This window comes from Caretta caretta, chromosome 1 (genome assembly GCF_965140235.1).
Source record: "Caretta caretta isolate rCarCar2 chromosome 1, rCarCar1.hap1, whole genome shotgun sequence".
Classification (NCBI taxonomy): Eukaryota; Metazoa; Chordata; order Testudines; family Cheloniidae; genus Caretta; species Caretta caretta.
This window is the reverse complement of record NC_134206.1, coordinates 299,282,469-299,304,638: the sequence shown is the minus strand read 5'-3', so window position 1 is coordinate 299,304,638 and position 22,170 is coordinate 299,282,469. Positions and strand designations below refer to the sequence as shown.

Below are 22,170 nucleotides of genomic sequence, written 5' to 3'. Positions count from 1 at the left end.
CACATAATTGTTACCATTCAGAACAATATCTCTTAAGACACTAACTTATAAATACGTTACACTCTAGCCAGCCAAAATGTATAATTAAAAATAAAAGACAAACATTACAAAAATCCTTTATCCCAGCTCTGTTCCATTTCCTTCCTGTTGAAAAAAAAACAGTCTCAGCCTTTTCAATCTAAATTCTTGCTACTTCAAGATGTAAATTTGGAGAGTACTCTTTACTCTTTCTGGAGCAGTCCCTGAATAACACTGAAGGTCCTGTTTCATCCAATGCATGGAAAATGTCTGCTACTTCTCTGCAGAAGTGATTCCACAGAATCTTCTTTGGCTGAACTCTGCCTCACAGACTGCAGCACTTCCAAAACACACAGTGACAGTATTTCCCTACATTTTCCTCTTTCTCTTAAGTAAGTTGCATCTCTTTTCAGTCTTCTTAGTTTTTTAGTTACATATTTGTGATTCAAGTAACTTTATACTTAATTTGGGGAAATCTGGGACAATATTATTTGTGTCTAGAGCTATGCAAACAACTGATATTTTGGTTTGCTTGCAGTTCCAAAAAATAAAATACAAAAAAAAAAATATCAATTTGGGTCAACCCAGAAAGGAACTTTTTCTAGGTTTTCAGTGAATTGAAAAGCTAGAACAATTAGTTTCAGGTTAAATGAAATGTTTCTCTTTACCTGAAACAATGCATGTTTGGTTCTTTTTAATCTGATTGGGTGTTTTTAGTTTTTTTAAATGACATCGAAGGAAATACTGAAACAGTCCATTTGAATAAAAAAAATCAAAATATTTAAATTTTGCAAATATTAGAACAAAATGTTTAGACATTTTTGGATTCTGTTTTTTCCCCCAGACACAAAATTTGGCAAAGCAGACACAAATTCATGAAACATTTTCTGTATCACCAAATCTGTATTTTTTTGCTGAAAAATTTCACCCAGTTCTACTTGTGTCTAACATCCTACATTTTTCCTTCAAACTGCAGGCTGTTCCTAGTCCATGGCAGGATCAAGACTTTGCGGCTACTTGCTTGAACTAAGAGTCCAAGATATCCTTCATTATTTCAATCCACTGTGTATGTTTTCAGCTTCATAAGTCAGTTTTGGTCTCCAAAAGTAACTATTCTAGCCTTTGTTCCTTATCCCAAATTCTGCATTAATACCAACAACTCTAGTTGCCTACTTGTCCAGAACCTTATAGTCCCTTTTTCCATCCAATTCTATATAAACACTAGCCATTTTCCTCTTCTCCTGGAACGTTATAGCTTCCATTTTTCTGTCTACTTATCATTTTGCTAGATGAGGCAAACGCCTCATCTGACAACACCTAATTTTCCCTCTCCTATTTAGTCCATTTAGTCTCCATCTTCTGGTCAAAACTACAAACTGCAAGATAGCTTTACATTAAACAGCATCATCATAAAACAATGAAACTTCAATAAATATTTAGTCTAATTTTAAAATGACTTGAGAACACTTATACTAGTAATGAAAAATTTGCATCATTTAATATTTTACAAATACCAAATTTTTTAATTTACCTGGTTTTCTTATGACTGTTCTTTTTGCTAGTTGTTTCCTTTTCACTTTTTTCCTTTTCTACTTTGTCTTTTTTCTCTTTCTTTGATTGTGTTGGGGGCACAAATTGCTGAGTAACCTGTTGTGCAACCAGCTGAGAGACAGGTCGAGGTTTCCTGTGAGCACATATATATTTATTATTTAGATTTTATAGTATCAGTCTTATACTCTACATTTCACAGTAATTAAAACAATAGTCAATACAAAATGCAAGACTGTTAAACACATCAAACTGCCAGCAGCTCATAATAAGAGCATACCCAATTCAAACTCACTGTATCCTGCCCATTAGCCTACTGATCCACCAAAAGAGACACGTTTTAAGGATTTAGAGACAGGGCTTTGTGCAGTGTGTGATGAGGTGCATCAACCTTGCATTGGCAATGTTAGAGTTAACACAATACTTTGGGCTCAAGAGGCCACACCCCCAAGCCATTGCTAGGCAAGCTCCCGATGGAGGGAGCATATAAAAGTAAGCAGCTCAGCTCAGTCTGGGCTGGCTGAGGAGGAGAGAGGACACGCACTGCAGGCTGCTGCTAAGAAGCCACTAGAGCTCCAAACCACTGAGGCAGAGCATCCTGACTATGCTGCAAGACCCCAGTCGACTGCGGAGACCAGAGAGGATGATGAGCCACTATCCACAAGGAGCTACAGAATCGGGATGAACAGTAGGAAGTGACCCAGGGAACACGTTTGGCCATATTAAGACCAGAACCCGAGGCCAGGGTACTTGGTTATCATAGGGTCCTGGGCTGGAACTCAGTGGAGTAGGGTGGGCCCAGGTTCCCCTACCTTCCCCACAATTACCCTTAGGCACTATTGCCACTAGAGAAGGCAGCTCCATAGACTTGCCGTTGGGCAAACACTGCCACCAAGAGAGGCAGCCCCATAGACTGCTGCTGAAGTAAGTGGCCAGTTATTGGACTTTCACCACTAGGCGATGTGGCTACTGAAGTAAGAGGCCTCTTCTTGGACCCCAGCTGACCCACTGACACAGTATGCCCAGAAAATTAATGTATGTAGACACACCAAAGGTGGTGATCTCTGAATAGGAAGAGCCTTCACAGAGAATGCCCTGTCAGCAGCACCCACCTGTTTAAATTAAAGGTCCCCAGTTTGAGCACATTTGCTCACAGCAAATGCAGTAATATCAAATGGGGAAAGAGCTGATCTTTCAGCTCACTAGATCCCAAGCCATTGTGGGCTTTATAGATTAAATCCAATACCCTCGAATGCCACACAGAAACTTTTGTGTTATATATTTTGCAATTTGTATTCTATTTTGTAATAAAAAAAATAAAAAAGTTGAAATCAAAATGAAGCACTTTGATTGGCCAGATCAAAAAAAAATTCAGATTTTTCCTTTGCAGAATTTTGAAATGTTCAGGTTTCATTAGGATTCAGAAAACAAAATTTCCATCCTCTGTGTTGCTCTAGATATTCCTTAGAAAAATAAGCGTTGTGAAACCATGAGCACTGTACAATAATATTCAGGGCCGGCCCACAACATTTTGGCATCTGAGGCAGAGAGCTCAAATGACGCCCCCGTGTCCCCTCGCTTGGGCCAAAACTTTGAAAGGTCTTAATTCTGCCTTCTTCCTGTTCTACTCCTCTCATGGTACTGCTCTGCTACCTTCCCCAATAAAGGAGAACTAACAACTTAAAATGCCTTGTTCAAAAATTGTAAGTAACACTTAACTTTCAAACGCCTGAACAACCCATCCTGAAGGACGACCCATCGCTCTCACAGATCTTGGGAGACAGGCCAGTCCTTCCTTACAGACAGCCCTCCAACCTGAAACAAATACTCACCAGCAACCACACACCACACAACAAAAACACTAACCCACGAACCTATCCTTGCAACAAAGCCCGTTGCCAACTGTGTCCACATACCTATTCAGGGGACACCATCATAGGGCCTAATCACATCAGCCCCACTATCAGAGGCTCGTTCACCTGCACATCTATCAAGGTGATCTATGCCATCATGTGCCAGCAATGCCCCTCTGCCATGTACATTGGCCAAATCGGACAGCCTCTATGTAAAACAATAAATGGACACAAATCAGATGCCAAGAATTATAACATGCAAAAACCAGAACACTTCAATCTCTCTGGTTACTCGATTACAGACCTAAAAGTCGCAATTCTTCAAAAAAAAAAAAAAAAAAAACTTCAAAAACAGACTCCAAAGAGAGACTGCTGAATTGGAATTAATTCGCAAACTGGACACAATTAAATTAGGCTTGAATAAAGACTGGGACTGGATGTGTCATTACACAACGCAAAACTATTTCCCCATGTTTATTCCGCCCCACCACTGTTCCTCAGACATTCTTGTCAATTGCTGAAAATGGCCCACCTTGATCATCACTAGAAAAGGTTTTTTTTCTCTCCTGCTGGTGTTGGGTCATATTAAAGAAGTTCTGTATTAAAATCACAAATGAGTTTGATTCCCCATAGTTTAAATTCCAGGGTATTACTAATTAAGAGGTCTCTTGGTTTTTGGTACTGTTTCTCTCCCTCTCTGTGTGAAACTTGCAAGCTGCTAATTGTGTTAGTACATTCTAAGACAGAGTCTGTTCTCAAAGCAATTCTTTGTAACAACAACAACTACTCACACAGAGAGAGACTCAAAGCAATACTCTCTAACAACAGAAACAGCACCCAGAGACTCCCCGCCCTTTTGTTGTATTCATCAAGCTTTGTTAACAATTGTGATTAAAATAGAGATAGAGGATGTATGTGGATGGATGCTTGGTGTGGATAATAACTGACTGATCAGGGAGGTGCCAGCTTAAGAATCCAGTGACCATTGGCTGAAGAAGGCGTCAAGTGGAAATAACCAGAGGACCCCCGGAGAGCAGACTGGAATCCACCCAACAGCCTCAAGGATGGGAGAACCGAAGATCAAAATAACATCTGGCAGCACGGAGCCGTTAGGAATGTGCCATCTGCAGATTGATTCAGCAACAGTATGATGAAGCAATTCCCATAGACTGGCACAGGAAGAAATTCCTATTAAAAAATGGACTCTAGAAAGTGAGAACTTTGGGGTCTGATTCCGCAAACCAACTTCCAGGAGCATTAGATGAGCATCTGACAAGGCCCTGCTCCCTCCTTGTGTCCAGGCCACCTGGCCAGTGGCTTGGCATGAGCAACTCTAAGGCTGGTAACTATGATAACAACCTTGCAGAACGTGTGTGTGTGTGTGTGTGTGTGTGTGTGTGTGTGTGTGTGTGTGTGTGTGTGTGTGTGTGTGTGTGTGTATAAATATGAAATTGAATGGAATGTTATAGCTATAACCGCTTACTAAGATTCTTTCTGTATTCACAATAAATGTGGCATTTTGCCTTTTTCCCTTTAATAAGATCATGCTGGTTTTTATTTTATTGGTATAACACCGGTAATAGCTCACCTTACCTGATCACTCTCGTTACAGTGTGTATAGTAACACCCATTGTTTCATGTTCTCTGTGTATATAAAATCGCCCTACTGTATTTTCCACTGCATTCATCTGATGAAGTGAGCTGTAGCTCACGAAAGCTTATGCTCAAATAATTTTGTTAGTCTCTAAGGTGCCACAAGTACTCCTTTTCTTTTTGCGGATACAGACTAACACAGCTGCTACTCTGAAACCTGAACAGCAAATGTAAACTTTTCTTGTCTGCATAGTAAACACTGGCATTTTTATCGGTTTGAATAATCAAAGTGGTGCTTTCCGTGCCTTCTTGGTTGCAAAGATTTGAACTGCTTCCTGAAGGTCCACAGTCTGGGGCCAGCTCATGCTCTATGGAGATAGTTGCAAGGCCAACCAGTCTCTTGTGTCATTGTGGAGCGTAGATGTGTTTTTATTAACTTCAGCTTGGAAAAGCTGCATTCTCCCCTGGCAACTGTTACAGGAAGTGTTAGAACTATGCGCAGAGCAACAAAAGCATTTGGAAAGAGGGTGGTCATCTTATTTGTGCACATATATTCCAGAACAGCCTTTGGAGTTGATCCTGCTGAAATGTATCTTGAAAGGGCTTTTAGTTCATCACCTAAATCACTCGCATCAATATCGCGCATGTCATCATGTGTCAACACTGTCACTAGTGCCCTGCATTGCTAGTGCAGGTCTTCAGGTGTAGTGAGGAGTTTTGGAATATCATACAACATCCCAAATACACTGCTGTGTTCCTTGAGCCGCATGAAACGTTCTTCAACTGACTGTATTGCACAATCTAGCACCTGGTTAAAGAATTCAACTTTGAATTGTTGTTTGGGGTCTTTTATGGGATTATCCCATGCCTCGTAATCAAAATGTCTTCTTCGGTGACTCTTGTATTCTTGAATGGGTGGGAAAATAGCTTCAGTGTGACGTTCCTCTGCCAACTTCTGTGCACTCTTCAGAACGCTTTGAAATCCCTCACCTGACTGGTAAGACTGTAGGTATGACTTTGCTTTGTCCAGTTGTTCCATTGCTCCAGATATATCAAGGTCAACACCTTGGAGTCTCTTGCTTACAACATTTATTTCAAACAGTATGTCATGCCACAACAATAAGCCACACAGAAATTTGAAGTTATGTATGTTTCTGGTGATTCCATTTCTCTCTGCCACTGTTCTCCCATTAACAGTTCCTGTCCTCCATATTGGCAACGCTGGCATCATCTATCTTCCCAATTTAGTGTTTGATAGTGTAGGGAGCCAGGGTGGCTTCCCTCCGAACCAGAGGGTAAAGAACCACCCTCTCAGCCTGAGTGGGCGAGGCCAGACCAAGCTTACGCCAATCCCCGGAAGGGGATTGGTGGGACAGGAAGTACAAAGGGCGAGGCCCTTTGCCCAGTGAAGAGAGCACCAGGGAGGGAGACAGACACAGGCTGCTCCCTCGTGATCCTGCTGCCGACCCAGGGGAGGCCCTGGACCAGGAGGAACCTGACCGGGAGGAAGGCCTGTGGCAACCAGGACTGCCAGCCGCTGAGTACCGCTGTACCAGCCGCTGTAGCCCGGGCCATCGTGAGCCCGACACAGAGGGGGAGCTAGAGCTACTAGCAACGGAATACCCAGACGAGCTGGAGGGACCGGAGAGACCCGCTTGAGAGACCAGGTAGGAAGTAGCCCAGGGGCAGAACTGCACCATGGGGTGGGTGTATTTGGTGAGCGGGCGCGGATGGCTCCGCTGACTGAGCGGCGGGACCGTCGCCTCCCACCACTGTCAGGGCCCTGGGCTGGAATGCAGTGGAGTTGGGTGGGCCTGCGTTCCCCTACCCTGGCCAACCTGCCTTGGTAGCAGAACTGTGTGCTACAAATCCATACCAGCGCTCCCCTGCCAGAGGGGCACGCTGCAGACTCGTGCCGGCACTCCCCTGCCCACGGGGCGCGCTGCAGACTCCGGCCACCACACCTTTCCCGCTAATTCCCCAGCTCCCGAAAGGGGCGACTAAGGCCTGCCAGTGGGACTGTAGCTCTCCATCACCCCCTAGGGGCTCGGAGGACCGACTGAAACCTGTCACAGATAGGCTTTATCGCCTCCATTCGACTTTCCCATCATGTGGCACTCAGTGGTTTCAGTGTCAGAGAGGACGTTCCTAGATGTTGCTTCAAAATTTGCCATCGATGAGTTGATGCAGAGAAAAATACATAGATGCTTTGAATTACATTAAAAAATTCAGCAGCCTCACTAGAAGCTGATGCTGCATCACTGACCACCAAGTTTAATGAATGAGAACTGCATGGGACAAAAAAGCTCGAGGGTCGGATCCGTGTCTGCACTCCTCTGTTCTTACATCTCATGTTGGCACCATTATTGTAGCCCTGACCTCTCATGTCAGCCATCGCAATTCCCATATCTTCCAGCTTTTAAGAAGCACATTTGTCATACCAGCTCCTGTAGTATCATCAATGTCAATAAATTCTAGAAAATGCTCTCCGACAATCACCATTGCAAGGACATTTTCACTTGGTTCTGTTGTTACAAAATGCACCATTGAAGTCATTTGTTCCGTATGGTTGATGTCAGGTGTGCAGTCCAGAATAACAGAGTAATATCTTGCTGACTTCAGATCTGCCACAATCTTCTGTTTGACTTTTGTTGCCAGTAACTGTATGATCTCATTTTGAATGGTTTTTCCAAGGTAGTGGTATGTGTACATTTCTTGGGTGGTGACTCTTCGTAGATGCTCCTGGAGTACAGCATCAAACTCAGCCATCAGCTCCACAATTTAAAGGAAGTTTCCATTGTTTGGCACATACAGCTGATCTGAAGTGCCACGCAGTGCTAGGTTTTGGGTAGCAAGCATTCTCACAATGGCAATGAGCATTTTCAGAACATTTTGCCAGTAAAGAGACATTGATGCAATCTTCTCTTGAGGCTGATCATCTCTGCTGGCCTTTAACCTTAGTCTCATCTCAAGCTCTTTCCATCTACGGAATGCTCTCTGGTGATTTGCTGCCTTCTCGTGGCATGCCAGATTTCTAGCCAGATTTTTCCAGTCCTTTGTTCCTGTAGGACTCAATGTGGCTAGACCATTAAACTGGAAGAGTTTGCAACAATAACAGTATGCAGCATTCTGGGTTTTTGAGTACATAAGCCATGGCCTCTCCACTTTGTCACCGTTGGGGATTTCACGCCAGTAATGTGTTGGATGGAAACTTCTATTTTCATTGTCTTTGGGGAACATGAAATTTTTCATTCGCTGTGGCCCATGCAGTACAATGAAATCCCTCAGGCTTCTGCTTAAGTGGGTCCACAGTCCTGGATCATCTAGACTTAAGGAACTAAACTTAGCAGCAGCTGTTTCTTGCGCCTCCACCACTCTCTTTTCTGATCTACACTTTTCTTCAAGAATGTGCAAGGTTACATCCATTTGAGATGGAGATATGGATGCTGCAGTAGCTGCCAGGTCACCTGCACTCTGATTAACTGGAAGATCAGGCATCTCATCAGCACTCACATCCTCACTGGGGCCGGAAGGCTCACTGTGAACATCTGTGTTTATGTATCTCAGGAGAGCTCCTTCCTGCTTAGATAGAAAAGCTTCCTTTGCTTGCTTTCTTTTTCTGAATGCTGCCCCCCAGAGGGGTGTTTTCTTCTTTCACTCATGACTGTTGTTCTGTGCCAGCTATAGTGGCTCTCAACACTCAATTGAAGCGGACAAATAAACAGGCTGGTAGCAGGGCCTGAGTGAGGGAAGATATCAGCATCTTAAGGGCCTATCTGGCTCTTACTCCTTCAGTTGACTACCTGTTCTCCTCAAGTAGATTCAGGGAAGCAGCAAGAAACAGGAAGCTCCCTGAGAAGCATTTTCTACACTCTGGGTCCTAGTGGCGCCCCCCAGCAGTCTGGCATGTGAGGCAGCTGCCTCAGTTCACCTCATGGTAAGGCCAGCCCTGATAATATTCAGAAAATACAAAGCAGTTATTAAATCAAGCTTGAAATGCTGCAATCTCTAATGCATACTTAGGGCTTGTCTACACATACAGCTGCTTTGCTGCAGTGCATCTGGTGAAGATGCTCTATAGCAGATGTGGCCAAACTATGGCTCGTGAGCTGCATGCAGCTCTTTTTACAGTTAAAGTGCGGCTTGTGGAGCCCACCATGCACACCCCCTCCCATTCTGCACCTACCAGACTGGGTGGAGGGGAGCTCGGAGCTTCTGCCCTGCGGCAGGGTGATAGGACTAGGGGCTTCTGCCGTGCGGTGGGGTAGTAGGACTAGGGGCTTCTGCGTTGCAGTGAGGGTAGTCTAGGGGCTTTAGCCCTGCAAGGAGGTGTTGGGGAAGAAGCCCCATATCCCAGCAGGCACCACTCCACGGGGCAGCTTGTGCAGGTCTTGTGGCTCTTGAACCTCTGAAGATTACTGAAGGCAGCTCAGGGGGGTCAGTAGGTTTGGCCACTCCTGAGTCTATACTGATGGGAGCGAGCTCTCTTGCCAACATCGCGCTGTCCACACCGATGCTTATGTCAGTGTAACTTATGTCACTTCGGAGGGTGGCTTATTCACAACCCTGAGTGACATACGTTATGCCAATATAAACTATAGTTTTCAGAGTAGCAGCCGTGTTAGTCTGTATTTGCGAATAGAAATGGGTGTTTTTTCATGTTCTGTATGTATATAAATCTCCTCGCTGTATTTTCCACTGAATGCATCCGATGAAGTGAGCTGTAGCTCACGAAAGCTTATGCTCAAATAAATTGGTTAGTCTCTAAGGTGCCACTAGTACCCCTTTTCTTTTTTATAAACTATAGTGGAGATATAGCCTTATTTATTTTAGCCTGCAGGTTCACTTCTTCAGCATTTGTTGCTTTGGTGTAACAGTAATTGAAATAGTAAGCAGAATGCCAAAGTGACTGCCTTCAGCAAGTTATAGTATTTTCAGTAACTACCATTATTGTTAAGGTTACATATAGTGTCCCACTGTCAACCTGAGAGGCCAGAGTGCTGGAGACACAATGAGACTGATACAATGGACAGAAGTTGAAACCTAGGTTCACCCAACACCCAGACATGGAGTAAAAACACCAGAACAACAAATGGAGGTAGAAAACCAACACATATTAGTTAGTGAGAACTATACAGTTTATGTAAAAAGGCAAAACACAGAACTATTTTCATTGTGGCCAAGTGGCATACATTTGCACTTGGTCCTGACAGGTAGTGCATGGCTGTCAGAGCATCTTGAGGCCAGAACTGCTGAACTACAATAGCAGACAGTAGCTGAAATATTTATATGGAAATAGATACATAGATTTTTCAAGGTCACAAGGGACCATTGTGATTGTCCAGTCTCACCTCCTGCTGAACACAAGCCATAGGACTTCCTTGTATACCCCTGCTTCAGGTCCAATAACTGTGCTTGTACTAGAGTACGCTTTTAGAAAAAAAACCCACCCATCTTGATTTAAAAAATGTCCAATGATGGAAACACCACAAACCTTGGTAAATTGTTCCAATGAATAATTATCCTCACTGTTTAAAAAAAAAAAAAAAAAGTGCCCCTTACTTTTAATCTGAATTTGTCTAGCTTCAGCTTACAGCCATTGGATCTTGTAAAACCTTTGTCTGCTAGAGTAAGAACCTTCAGCCACTCCACGATTTTGCCCAGGATCAATGTCAGGCTGGGTCATTCCTTTTACCCTTTTTAAATACTGGCACGTTAGCATTCTTCAAGTCCTCTACAGTCCCCAAAGTCCCAAGACTGATTGAAAAATCAACATTACCCATTTGGAGACCTCTTCGGCAACCTATTGGATGCAAGTTATCTAAACCTACTGATTTAAAAAAATATGAGAATCCCAGCAGGTGTAGACATATATGCACTAATTCTCCTCAAGCTAACACAATGAAGAGTAGTGTGATCACAGAAGCATGACAAATGGTGTCTCAGGCTACCCACCCAAGTATGTACCCAGGAGGTCCAGCAGGATTGTACTCAGGCAGCTCGCCTGAGCTACTGCCCATGCCTCTATAGCCACACTACTATTTTTAATGTGCTAACACAAGCAAAGCTAGCACCGATATGTCTACTGATACTGAGAATCACTCCTCCCACCTGCTGTATAGACATACCCTCAGTTAACTGTATGTGAGCATGAAAAGTATTTCAGTATCATCAGATGATACAAATGCTGGCTTCTTGTCAAATACAGAACAAAATATTTATTTAAAACTTTTGCCTTTTTTACATCATTATTAATTCTGCCATGTCCCTCTAGTAATCGACTAATACCATTATTAAAATTGTTTTGTACCGATATACTTAAACACCTTTTTATTGTCTTTAATGCTGCTGACAGATTTCTTCATGTGTGCTTTTGCTTCCCTTATCAATTTTCTACACTTCCTAACTTCTAATTTACATTCAATACTATCAACTTCTTCATTCTTCTATTTTATACATATATATATATATATACACACACACACACATATATATATATATATACACACACACACACACACAGAGAAAGAGAAAGCTTTCACTTCCCCTTTAAGCCAGGCTTTTTTAAAATTTGTTTTTAAACCGGTGTAGTCTTTTCTCTCTGGGATTGTGGATTTTGGGGTATACACTAAAATGTTCTTAAACAATTCCCAATTATCATTCACATTTTTCTATTTAAGTTCTTTCTCCCAGCTGATTCGGCTCAAATATTTTCAACTTTGTAAGTCAGTCCCTTTTAAAGCACCAAGTACATATTACTGATTTGTTTTCACATAAATGTATTCAAGTCATGATAACTTGCACCTAAATAACCACTAATTTTTACTTCTGAAATCAACTCCTCTTAATCTGTCAAAATGAGATCTTATACAGAATTCCCCCATATTGAATGCAACACTTTTTGAGTTAGGGATTTGTCAGCTGTAATATTTAAAACTTGCAAAGAAATATTAATACTTGCTGCATGAGATCTCCAGCATGTGTCATTCAGACTGAAGTCACCCACAATAATGCAGCTTCCCCTATCTTAACCCCCATCACCCTGCTACATTATAGACAGAGGTTAAGAAAAGCATATAGGAATACTGTACAGTGATCCTGACTCAGAACTGGCTGCCACTATGCTCCAGTTGAGGTAGCAGGTGTCAAAATAGGAGGAAACAAGGTGGAATGGGTGTATAAACTCCTTTAGGTAGGAATCACCTTCTGACGGAGAGAAGGCTGATCATTGTGAATACATTAAGGAGATCCCTCCAGGAGAGGGATACAGTGAAACAGATGATCATGAGGCAATCATTAAGAAATACTGACATCAAAGTCTGTGGTGAATGTGAGAAGTTACTCACCCTGTGCAGTAGCTGTGGTTCCTCAAGATGTGCGTCCCTAAAGGTGCTCCTCTCTAGGTGTCCTAGCGTCCCCTACGCCCTTCATTGGAGATTATTCATAGCAGTGTCTGTTCAGCCTCCACATGCATGCTAGTCCGCCTCATGTTCTGCGCCACTGTTATATAGTACTGCATGGGTGAACCGCCCTCAGTTCCTTCTCTTCTGCGAAGCTCCATAATAGAGAACTCTAAAGCAGAGGGGAAGAAGGGTGGGTAGTGGAGCAATCAAAGGGACACAGATCTCAAAGAGCCAGAATTACCGCACAGGGTGAGTAACCAGTTTTTCTTTGAGTAGTGTCCCTGTGGATGCTCCACTCTGGGTAACTATCAAGCAGTTCCCTCGAAGGCAAGGAAGGGGGCCTTCGGAATAGAGTCCAATACCGAAGAAAGCACAGCTGAGCCGACCACAGTATCAGAAGCAGAGTAGTGAGTTATTGCACAGTGTTCGGTGAATGTATGCAAAGACGCCCAAATGGCAGCCTTACATATTTCAATAATGGACACATTTTTGAGGAATGCTATAGAGGTTTAGGGTGGAAGACTGGCAGGTGAACTGTTCGGTTAATATGGAACTTGAAGACACTTTGGGTAAAAATTTTGATGGGGTCGCAGAGCGATCTTGTCCTTAAAAAAAATACTGTGACAGGGGGATATGCTATAAAGGCCCCTATTTCCCCAATCCATCATCCCGATGTGATGGTTCTGAGGAATGTGGTCTTCACTGATAAATGGAGCAGTAAGCAGGTAGCCACTGGTTCAAACAGTGGCCTTGTGAGACATTTAAGGACCAGATTGAGGTCCCAAACAGGAGTAGGGCACTTGACTAGTGGATAAAGATTTCTGAGTCCCCTGAGGAACCTCACTGTCAATGCATGGGCAAAACCAGAATAACCCTGTATTGGGGAGTGGAAAGCTGTGATGGCTGCCAGGTGGACTCTATTAGAGCTCATATATATACACACCAAAAAGTTCGGGACTATCTGGCAGCAATGAGGTCATCAGTGGAATATGTCTGAGGTCATATCGACAGACAAATGTTGTCCATTTTTGAGAGTACATGTAGCGTGTAGACTGTTTCCTGCTCTGCAATAGTACTATTTTTACTTCCTCTGAGGTGGTCTCTAATCCTGTGAATGATTGACAAAGCACTGAGATTGGAGTGAAGGATCTTCTTGCCTTCCTGGGAGAGATGAGGAGCAATGTGGAGAATGATTAGTGAGCATTCAGCCAACTGTACTAAGTAAACCATGCTTGTCTGGGCCAGGTCGGAACTATTAGCATAACGCTGGCTCTCTCTTTTTTTATTTTGTGCATAACTTTGGCTATTAAAGGAATAGATGGGAATGCACACAAGAGATCCTAGCCCAATGAAACTGAAATGCATCCCCCAGGGATCAATGACCCAGTCCTCCTCTTAAGCAAAACTAGGCACGTTTCTTGTTTAACTGTGTGGCAAACAGGTCTATCTAAGGGTGCCCCATTGACAGAATATGTGGTGTAATAGGCTGAGGTCTATGTCTCATTCATGGTCTTGGAAGAACATCTGCTGAGTACATCCCCGGTCACGTTCTGAATACCTGCTGTGATGACGACCGAGTTGCATCTGCACCAATTCCAAAGCTTGCTCTTTTTTGGTACCAGGTAATACCGGGAATAAAACCCCTTCCCTCTGGGCTGCATGGGGACTGGTTGCATAGTTCCCAACCATAAGAGAGTCTATTTCTTGAAAAAACAAGTTCCCGTGAGAGGGGTCCCTGAAAACGGGCAGGGAAAGGGGGTTTGTTGGTGAAAGCATGGTAATATGGATGGCATACTCTGTGGAGATGATCTCAAAACCCACTTTTCTGTAGCGATTGACTCTCAAACCTGCCTGAAGGGGTAAAGGCAGTCACCGAAGGGAGGAAGGCAGGTGAATTGCTGCAGCTGATAAGGATGAGGATAGTAATTCAGGCCTTCTACCTCCAAGCAGCAATCTTGACAGGCTGGTATAAGACTGCAAGGTGGAAGGCTGAGAAGTGGACGGTTTCCATCTCTGAAATCTGTCTTTTGATGTGGTTCGTATGGCCTCTGGGAGGTTAGGAATTGAGCAGGATGTGATCTCCGAGCAGTCTAGGACTTGCTGAGCTCTCTCTTGTAGGTAGGTGTACAAATGCTATGAGAATGTAAGGTAGCACTTGAGCCCTTTAACATTCGCAAAGATTCATCTGTGGTGTCCACAAATAATTCAGACCCATCAAAATGAAGGTCCTCCACCATATTTTGGAAATCCAGAGAGCTGGAGCCAGGAAGCCCTTCTCATAACTACTGCTGTAGTGATCGAATAGGTGGCAGCATCAGCAGTGTCGAGGGAGGCTTGTAGAGATGTTCTGGTGAGTAGTTGGCCCTCTGCAATAATTGCCTGGAATGCCTTCCTGTGCTCTGCCGGTAGGTGGTCAACAAAAGAGTTCAGTTTGGTACAGTTTATATGATTGTAATTTGCCATTAGTGCCTGGTAATTGGCAATTCTAAATTGTAAGGAGGCACATGAGCCAGACTTCCTTCCCAGTAGGTATAGATGCTTATGGTCTTTTTCAGGGGGCATGGTTTTAGCATGTGTGTTGCCTTCTACGTTCCAGATTAACTGTATCGACTACCAACGAGTTAGGTGAAGGATGCAAAAAAAAATTCTGCATCTTTTGCTGGAACATAATATTTCTTATCTGCTCTCTTGCATGTAGGCAGAATAGAAGCTGGAGTGCTGGAGTCAAACAATCTTCACTGGGTCCAGAAGGGCTTCACTGACAGACAAAAATGTGTGGTGAATGAAAGATATCAAGCAGCTTATGGTGAGGTTCTTTAACCTCCCCGAGAGGGATCTGCAAGGAGTCAACAATTCTCTTGATTAGATCCTCAAACTTTTTAAAATCATCCATCAAGGATGGAGGAGGAGGGGGGCATGACAGCTTCATCTGGAGATGAAGATGAAATGTTGGCCATAACCAAGACCTCTTCATCGGCTCTAGCTTCCCGCTCCTCAAAAGCTTCTTCTTGAGGGTCAGGTCTCCAAGAGAGGACAGGTGATGCAGGTTTCCTCTCTCTGTGACAGGTGGAGCTCAATGTCCTGGAAAATTGTTAGCGATAGGGGTGAAAGCAATGTTGTAGCAGATGACTTAGGCCAAGAGGTACATCTCTGCTGACGGGGGGGGGGGGGGGGGGGGGGGAACGACCAGTGGAAGGGGCAGGTGGTGATACCACCATTTACTGGTCTGGATTGAACCACAAATTGTCACAGTGTATCTTTACAACTTTCTATCTACATTATCATCTCTGTCCCAAATCCCACAAAAAAAGAACTAACTGCTTAGGTACTCAAGTATCTTAATTCAATATATTTGTTTGGATTAATGAAAAACTATTGGTTAGATTTAATTTTGAATTTTTTTTATATATATATATTATAAATAAAAATACACACACACACTCCCTACCTACCAGCTAGAATGATATCTACTTTGTTTATTTCCAGCAAATGCTAGAACTACAAAACACAAACAGGTATATTTTTTATAAAATGATACAGGAAGCATGTACTTATACCTTTCTGGGAAGAGGTTACACACAGAATATCAGAATACATAGTATGAAGAAGCACACCTCCACATAACCAATATATGTATGGATGTTCTTAATAATCATTTACAACGTTTAGGTTTTTATTATAGGTGTGGTGTCAGACAGTAAATATTCATTCTGATTTAATATAGTTTGCAAAAGGAAGGTAGTTATGCAAAATTTTAATTGCAGTTAAAACTAAACCAAAACAAAAAAATCCAAAACCAACTACACAAAGCTGCTCAGCACTGAAATTACAGAATAGGTTACAACTATGAGCAGCATTAGAAGACACATTTTTCACGACAAGTGACAATTTGGATGCAATAGTCACAATATACTGAAATAAACATACAGTGTGAACTGCAATACCATTAAAAAGTTATATAACAGAGGAGCTACAACCAAGAAAAGATCTTTTTACCTTCAGTATACTTTACACTTACGTTGTACTTTTCACCTAAGGATGACAAACTTCTTTACAAACATTGATCGATCCATACAACACCACTGTAGAAACAGGTATGTTTTAAAATCCTGTTACAGAAAAGATTTTTTTTTTTTTAAAGGCACAGAGAGGTTAAGCGTCTTCTGTATCTATGTCCCTTTCCCATCTATCTTTTGTTCCTTTAAAAGTACAAAAGCAAATACTGATAATTAAAAAATTAAATGCATATAAAGACAAAACTGTCTTGTTCTTACAAGAACTAACAGCTTCTGATGTATTTTATCATAACCAAATACGAATAGCTTTCACAACTTAATTTTTATTATATTCTGATCTTTCGTCCTAGTAGAAAGTGCATGTGTCACTGTGGCCCTAGTCCTACAAGCAGCCTTGTATGGGATGACCTCTATTTGTACTGGGTCCCATATGGAGGAGTCCTGCGGACTTCAAGAAGAACCCCTTGCGGGCCAGGGAATTCCATTACAATGAAAATCTTGCGGGATCAGGATGCATATTTGTACCTATGCTGTAATCCTATTAGCATTTTATATAAGAAAATAGTGAATTTATCATCCTTATCTTATGACCAGAGTCTACAAATGCACAGATGTGGAATTTCCACAGATCCAAGAAATTGCCACTAAATGCAAGTCTTCATATGGGCAGAAATCAATAGATTTCAGCAAAAAAAAAGTTTAGATTAAGACATTAGAAAGTAAAACAATGCATACTTTTGCTCATGTAGTGATCTAGACAGCATACAGTTGAATCAATTCTGAAGCACTTAGAGGAGAGGAAAGAGATCAGGAACAGTCAGCATGGATTCACTGCACTGGTAAGTCATGCCTGACTAACCTAATTGCCTTCTATGATGAGATAACTGGCTCTGTGGATGAGGGGAAAGCAGTGGATGTGTTATTCCTTGACTTTAGCAAAGCTTTTGATATGGTCTCCCACCGTATTCTTGCCAGCAAGTTAAAGAAGTATGAGCTGGATGAATGGATAGAAAGCTGGCTAGATCATCAGGCTCAACGGGTAGTGATCAATGGCTCCATGTCTAGTTGGCAGCCGGTATCAAGCAGAGCGCCCCAAGGGTCAGTCCTAGGGCCACTTTTGTTCAATATCTTCATTAATTATCTGGAGGACAGCGTGGATTGCACCCTCGGCAAGTTTGCAGATGAGACTCAACTGGGAGGAGTGGTAGATATGCTGGAGGGTAGGGATAGGATACAGAGGGACCTAGATAAATTAGAAGATTGGGCCAAAAGAAATATGATGAAGTTTGTAGCGGGGTTGTTACCCTATTCCTGAAATAAGAGGAGTTAGAACAGCTGGGGGAAGTAGCCCAGATGACCCTTATAAGAGGGTTATGAGACAGAAGCTGAAGGAGTCTCACTCTGGCCCTGGAGTGGGAAGGGCTAGCTGCCTGAGAGGAAGGTACCTGAAGCAAAGCGGTGCTGGGGAAGGGCAAAGAGAGGTAGGGAACTCAGCCTGGTAAACCCCCAGGCTGCAGGCCTTGTTTAAGGCCAAAAGGTACTGCGGCTGCAGAGGTACAGCCCAAGGATAGGCAAAGGCAGCAGGTCCTAACCCCTTGCCAATGATGAGTGGCCATTATAGACTGCAGTCTGCCCCAGTGAAAGGGGGCTAGATGATGACTTGCAGTAGCCACTGAGGCAAGGTGGGTTTAGAAGGTTGGGGGTTTCCCTGGAAGAGGAACCCAGAGTAAGGGGGTACTGCTGGGGGCAGAACCCCGAGGTAAAGAGGCACCGGGGTCTGGGAGGGGCACGGGGCCAGCGGCAGGTGAGACACTGGCCTGCAGAGGGTGCTCCGTACATTGGAAAAGAGCTAATTCTCAGATGACCAGCAGGAGGCGCCGCACCAGTAAGTCATCGCTTTGCTACAAGGTTCAGCAAGGACAAGTGCAGAGTCCTGCACTTAGGACGGAAGAATCCCATGCACCGCTACAGACTAGGGACCAAGTGGCTAGGCAGCAGTTCTGCAGAAAAGGACCTAGGGGTTACAGTGGACGAGAAGCTGGATATGAGTCAACAGTGTACCCTTGTTGCCAAGAAGGCTAATGGCATTTGGGGCTGTATAGGTAGGAGCATTGCCAGCAGATCGAGGAATGTGATCATTCCCCTCTATTCGGCATTGGTGAGGCCTCAATTGGAGTACTATGTCCAGTTGTGGGCCACACACTACAAGGAGGATGTGGAAGAGATCAGCGGAGGGCAACAAAAATTATTAGCGGACTGGAACACATGACTTACGAGGAGAGACTGAGGGAACTGGCTTATTTAGTCTGCGGAAGACAAGAATGAGGGGGGGATTTGATAGCTGCTTTCAACTACCTGAAAGGGGGTTCCAAAGAGGATGGATCTAGACTGTGCTCAGGGGTAGCAGATGACAGAACAAGGAGTAATGGTCTCAAGTTGCAGTGGGGGAGGTTTAGGTTGGATATTAGGAAAAACTTTTTCACTAGGAGGGTGGTGAAGCATTGGAATGGGTTACCTAGGGAGGTGGTGGAATCTCCTTCCTTAGAGGTTTTTAAAGTCAGGCTTGACAGAGCCCTGGCTGGGATGATTTAGCTGGGGATTGGTTCTGCTTTGAGCAGGGGGTTGGACTGGATGACCTCCTGAGGTCCCTTCCAACCCTCATATTCTACGATAAGCTCAAAAGAGCTGTCAAGCCCAAAACCATACTGAAATTTAAAAAAATGTCAGCACACACACACAATCTCACAGATCAACTTTTCAGCTATAATGGTCTTAAACGTAGTAAATACAAAATTTCCGGACAACATTATTTTCAAGTTGAAGGCGTCCCTTTCAGTCAATTTTACTAGGCACTCAATTTTTCCAAATACTCTAATAATATTCTCTTAGTTTCTCAAAACTAAAAATTAAAATTCTCTTTTCCCACTAAGACAGACTATATCAGACCTACCTACCTATTCTGCAAGTTCTTTGGGGGTAGGGGCTGTATCTCTGCAGGTTTTTGTACAGCACCTAGCACAACAGCACACTTTGATCCTCACTGGGTGCTACTGCAATATTAAATAAAAATTATTACAAAACTAGCTACTTTTTTCAACTTCACTAGAGACCTTGGGTGAATCCTGGCTCCACTGAAGTCAGTGGAAGTTTTGCCCTCAACTTCAACTCTATGGAAAGTAAATTTGCAGCTTCTACTTAAAATTATCATTTATTCTAGACTGAAGCAGTGTCACAGTGCAGAATGTTGGCAATGTAATATACAAATTAAGAAGTATTCAAAACCTTTTAAAAATTGTCTTTTGAACTGTGGTCCACAGAACATTTGCAGTGGACCTCACATGGTGATGGCTCCCCTTATTTCTATCCACTAAGTCATACTGAAAGAAGCTATAATTACATTAAATACCTTCTTAATATTGCTTTCTATATAAGCAATTGTTGTCATTGCCACAGGGATGTAATTGAATCACCAATGAGAGAAGAGGTGGTCTGCAGATTGTGAGGGGAGGGGTGATGGCCTGTGACCAATTTCTCTACAAAAGATGTAGCCCACAAAATACAAATGTTTGAGAACCCCGAATATACGAAACTATGTTTACCTTTCAATGTTACATAAGCATTGCTACCAATGACAACACACAGCCATCTTCTGAGTAACTAGTCTTCCGTAGTTCTACATTAGGACAGTGCATGATAAGACTATCTTCAACATTTATTAATTTACTTAACTAATCCAAACAATTTTCTTCCCTTTTTATTCTCATTACCATCACTGCCATTATATGCCATATTGGTTAAGGCAAGTTGCATTACTTATGCAAATTATACAACAGTCCTAACAATACAAACAATGGAACTAGTGGCCTGAATGGTGCTATGGAACTCTTAGTAGACCAAACCCATACGCTGAATACATACAAATTGTACTGTATCTCTGTATTTGCTACTTAAAAAAAAACAACCCTAACCTCCAAACCACCCCAGATTTCCAACAGTGACTGAATTCCAGTACCTTACGATTCCTAGCTATTTTGTTGTGTTAAGTATTTACTTGGAATTCATCCATTTACTACATTTCTAGCAATTGTGTCTTTCTACAAAAGCTGATTCAATTAGAATAGACGTACAGGTCCCATATGGTTTAATCAGTCACTGTATAAATGTGCAGAAAACTACCTCTTGAGGCAGTGTCCCTATTTAATCATTCCCTTAAAACACATACTGCCCTATTTTCCAGATGGCATTTAACAGATGAGGCCAGCAAGCATCCTGCAGGGGACTAGTACACTGCACAACAGTCCATCCTGAGAAAGGAATATCCATTTCAGCAGCTTTAGAAAACCCAAATTTACATTCATGGATCTATTTAAAAAAAAAAAAAAAAAAAAAGCAGCAACCTAATGTTCTTTAGCTGTGTTACAGAAAGTATTTTAACTTCTCATATACTGGTATTACAACTGATCTTCCCCCCCCCAAAAAAGTATTTTTGTATGGTCCACTGGTATGCAGCAAAGTGATGTTTATATTTCAAATATATTTTCTAACTAGAAAGAAATTTAGGTTCACATAATAAATACTGGAATACACTTGTTAAAAAAAAAATAACTAAAAGGAGTACGGATCTCAGCCAGCTACTATTTATTAGAAAACAACAGGCGAAATGGAAGGGCGCTAGAAGGGTCAGAAATCTCAGTTTCCTTCAGAACAACCTCTTAGGAGAAAGCCTTTGGGAGTCTGCAGAGCAGGCAGCTGATATAGACCCCCAGATCTGTGGGATTTATGGGAACATGACCTTTCCCAACACACACACACGCACGCATGTAGGGTTTATCTTCAGAGGCACAGTTACTGTTGTTCAAAGCAGGGTTAATATTAGGTATAAATATCCATCACTTTTCTGGAGAGGAAGGAGGAGAAAATGTGGACAATACTGCTTTTTCTTCAGCTCACAGTGCGGAGTTTAAGAGAAGATGATGCCACAGAAGCAGCACTCCTCAACTTCTCTGTCCCTCTCCTCATGCAAGCAGATACAAGCTCTTCTGCTCGGAAAGCATAAGGGGGCAGTCAAGTTGACCTTTTATCTATTTTTTAGAGTTGGTAGTTCTACTTTTTAAATGAACGATAGATTTAGATGCTCTTTTTCCACTGGGGGAAAAAAAATCAATTTTTGTGTTCTAATTATGGCAGAACCAAGCACTATGGAATAGCCAAGTAAGGACAAGTCATTGTTTTCAAATGAAAGCTGGAAAGATGGAGGAGTATTCTAGTTGATGGCGGCCCTTCCCCAAACCTTTCAAGAAAATAAATAATGCAAGCTGGTCATTCCCCTTAGATGATGGTAGAGAAGCTTTCTTCCCACCAATATCATCTCTGTCTTACTTAAATTAGTCTTGACTCAGGTATTCATTCAAATCTCTATATCTCTCAGACCATGCGACAGCAAGATACCTGAAGAAGAGATTGGTGGCACTAACACCAAGTTTATTAATCCCACTTGCACACATTAAAAAAGAATATATTAAAACACACCATTTAGGTGAAAGAGTGAAGGATAACAGAAGAGCCAGAATCATTAGAATGCTCATTAGGACCTATAGAAGTCCTCCTAGAAGCATCCCAAGAGTAAACTCCCAAGTTTTTTTTGTTTTTTAAATGCACTTCAATAAAAAAGTGACAGATGCCTTACAAATAGCTAAGATAGATCAACAGGATTCAGCACAACCCTGACCTGGAAGAGAA

General features: G+C 42.5%; 1 protein-coding gene across 1 annotated transcript in view; it reads right to left on the bottom strand.

Moving 5' to 3' along the window:
* The window catches only part of YAF2 (YY1 associated factor 2), a 42,469-nt gene that overhangs the window by 9,323 nt on the left and 10,976 nt on the right, over positions 1-22,170 (bottom strand). The window contains exon 3 of the mRNA XM_048836032.2: positions 1,550-1,702. Coding sequence (XP_048691989.1) covers positions 1,550-1,702 — 153 coding nt within the window. The remainder of the gene's footprint in view (positions 1-1,549; positions 1,703-22,170) is intronic.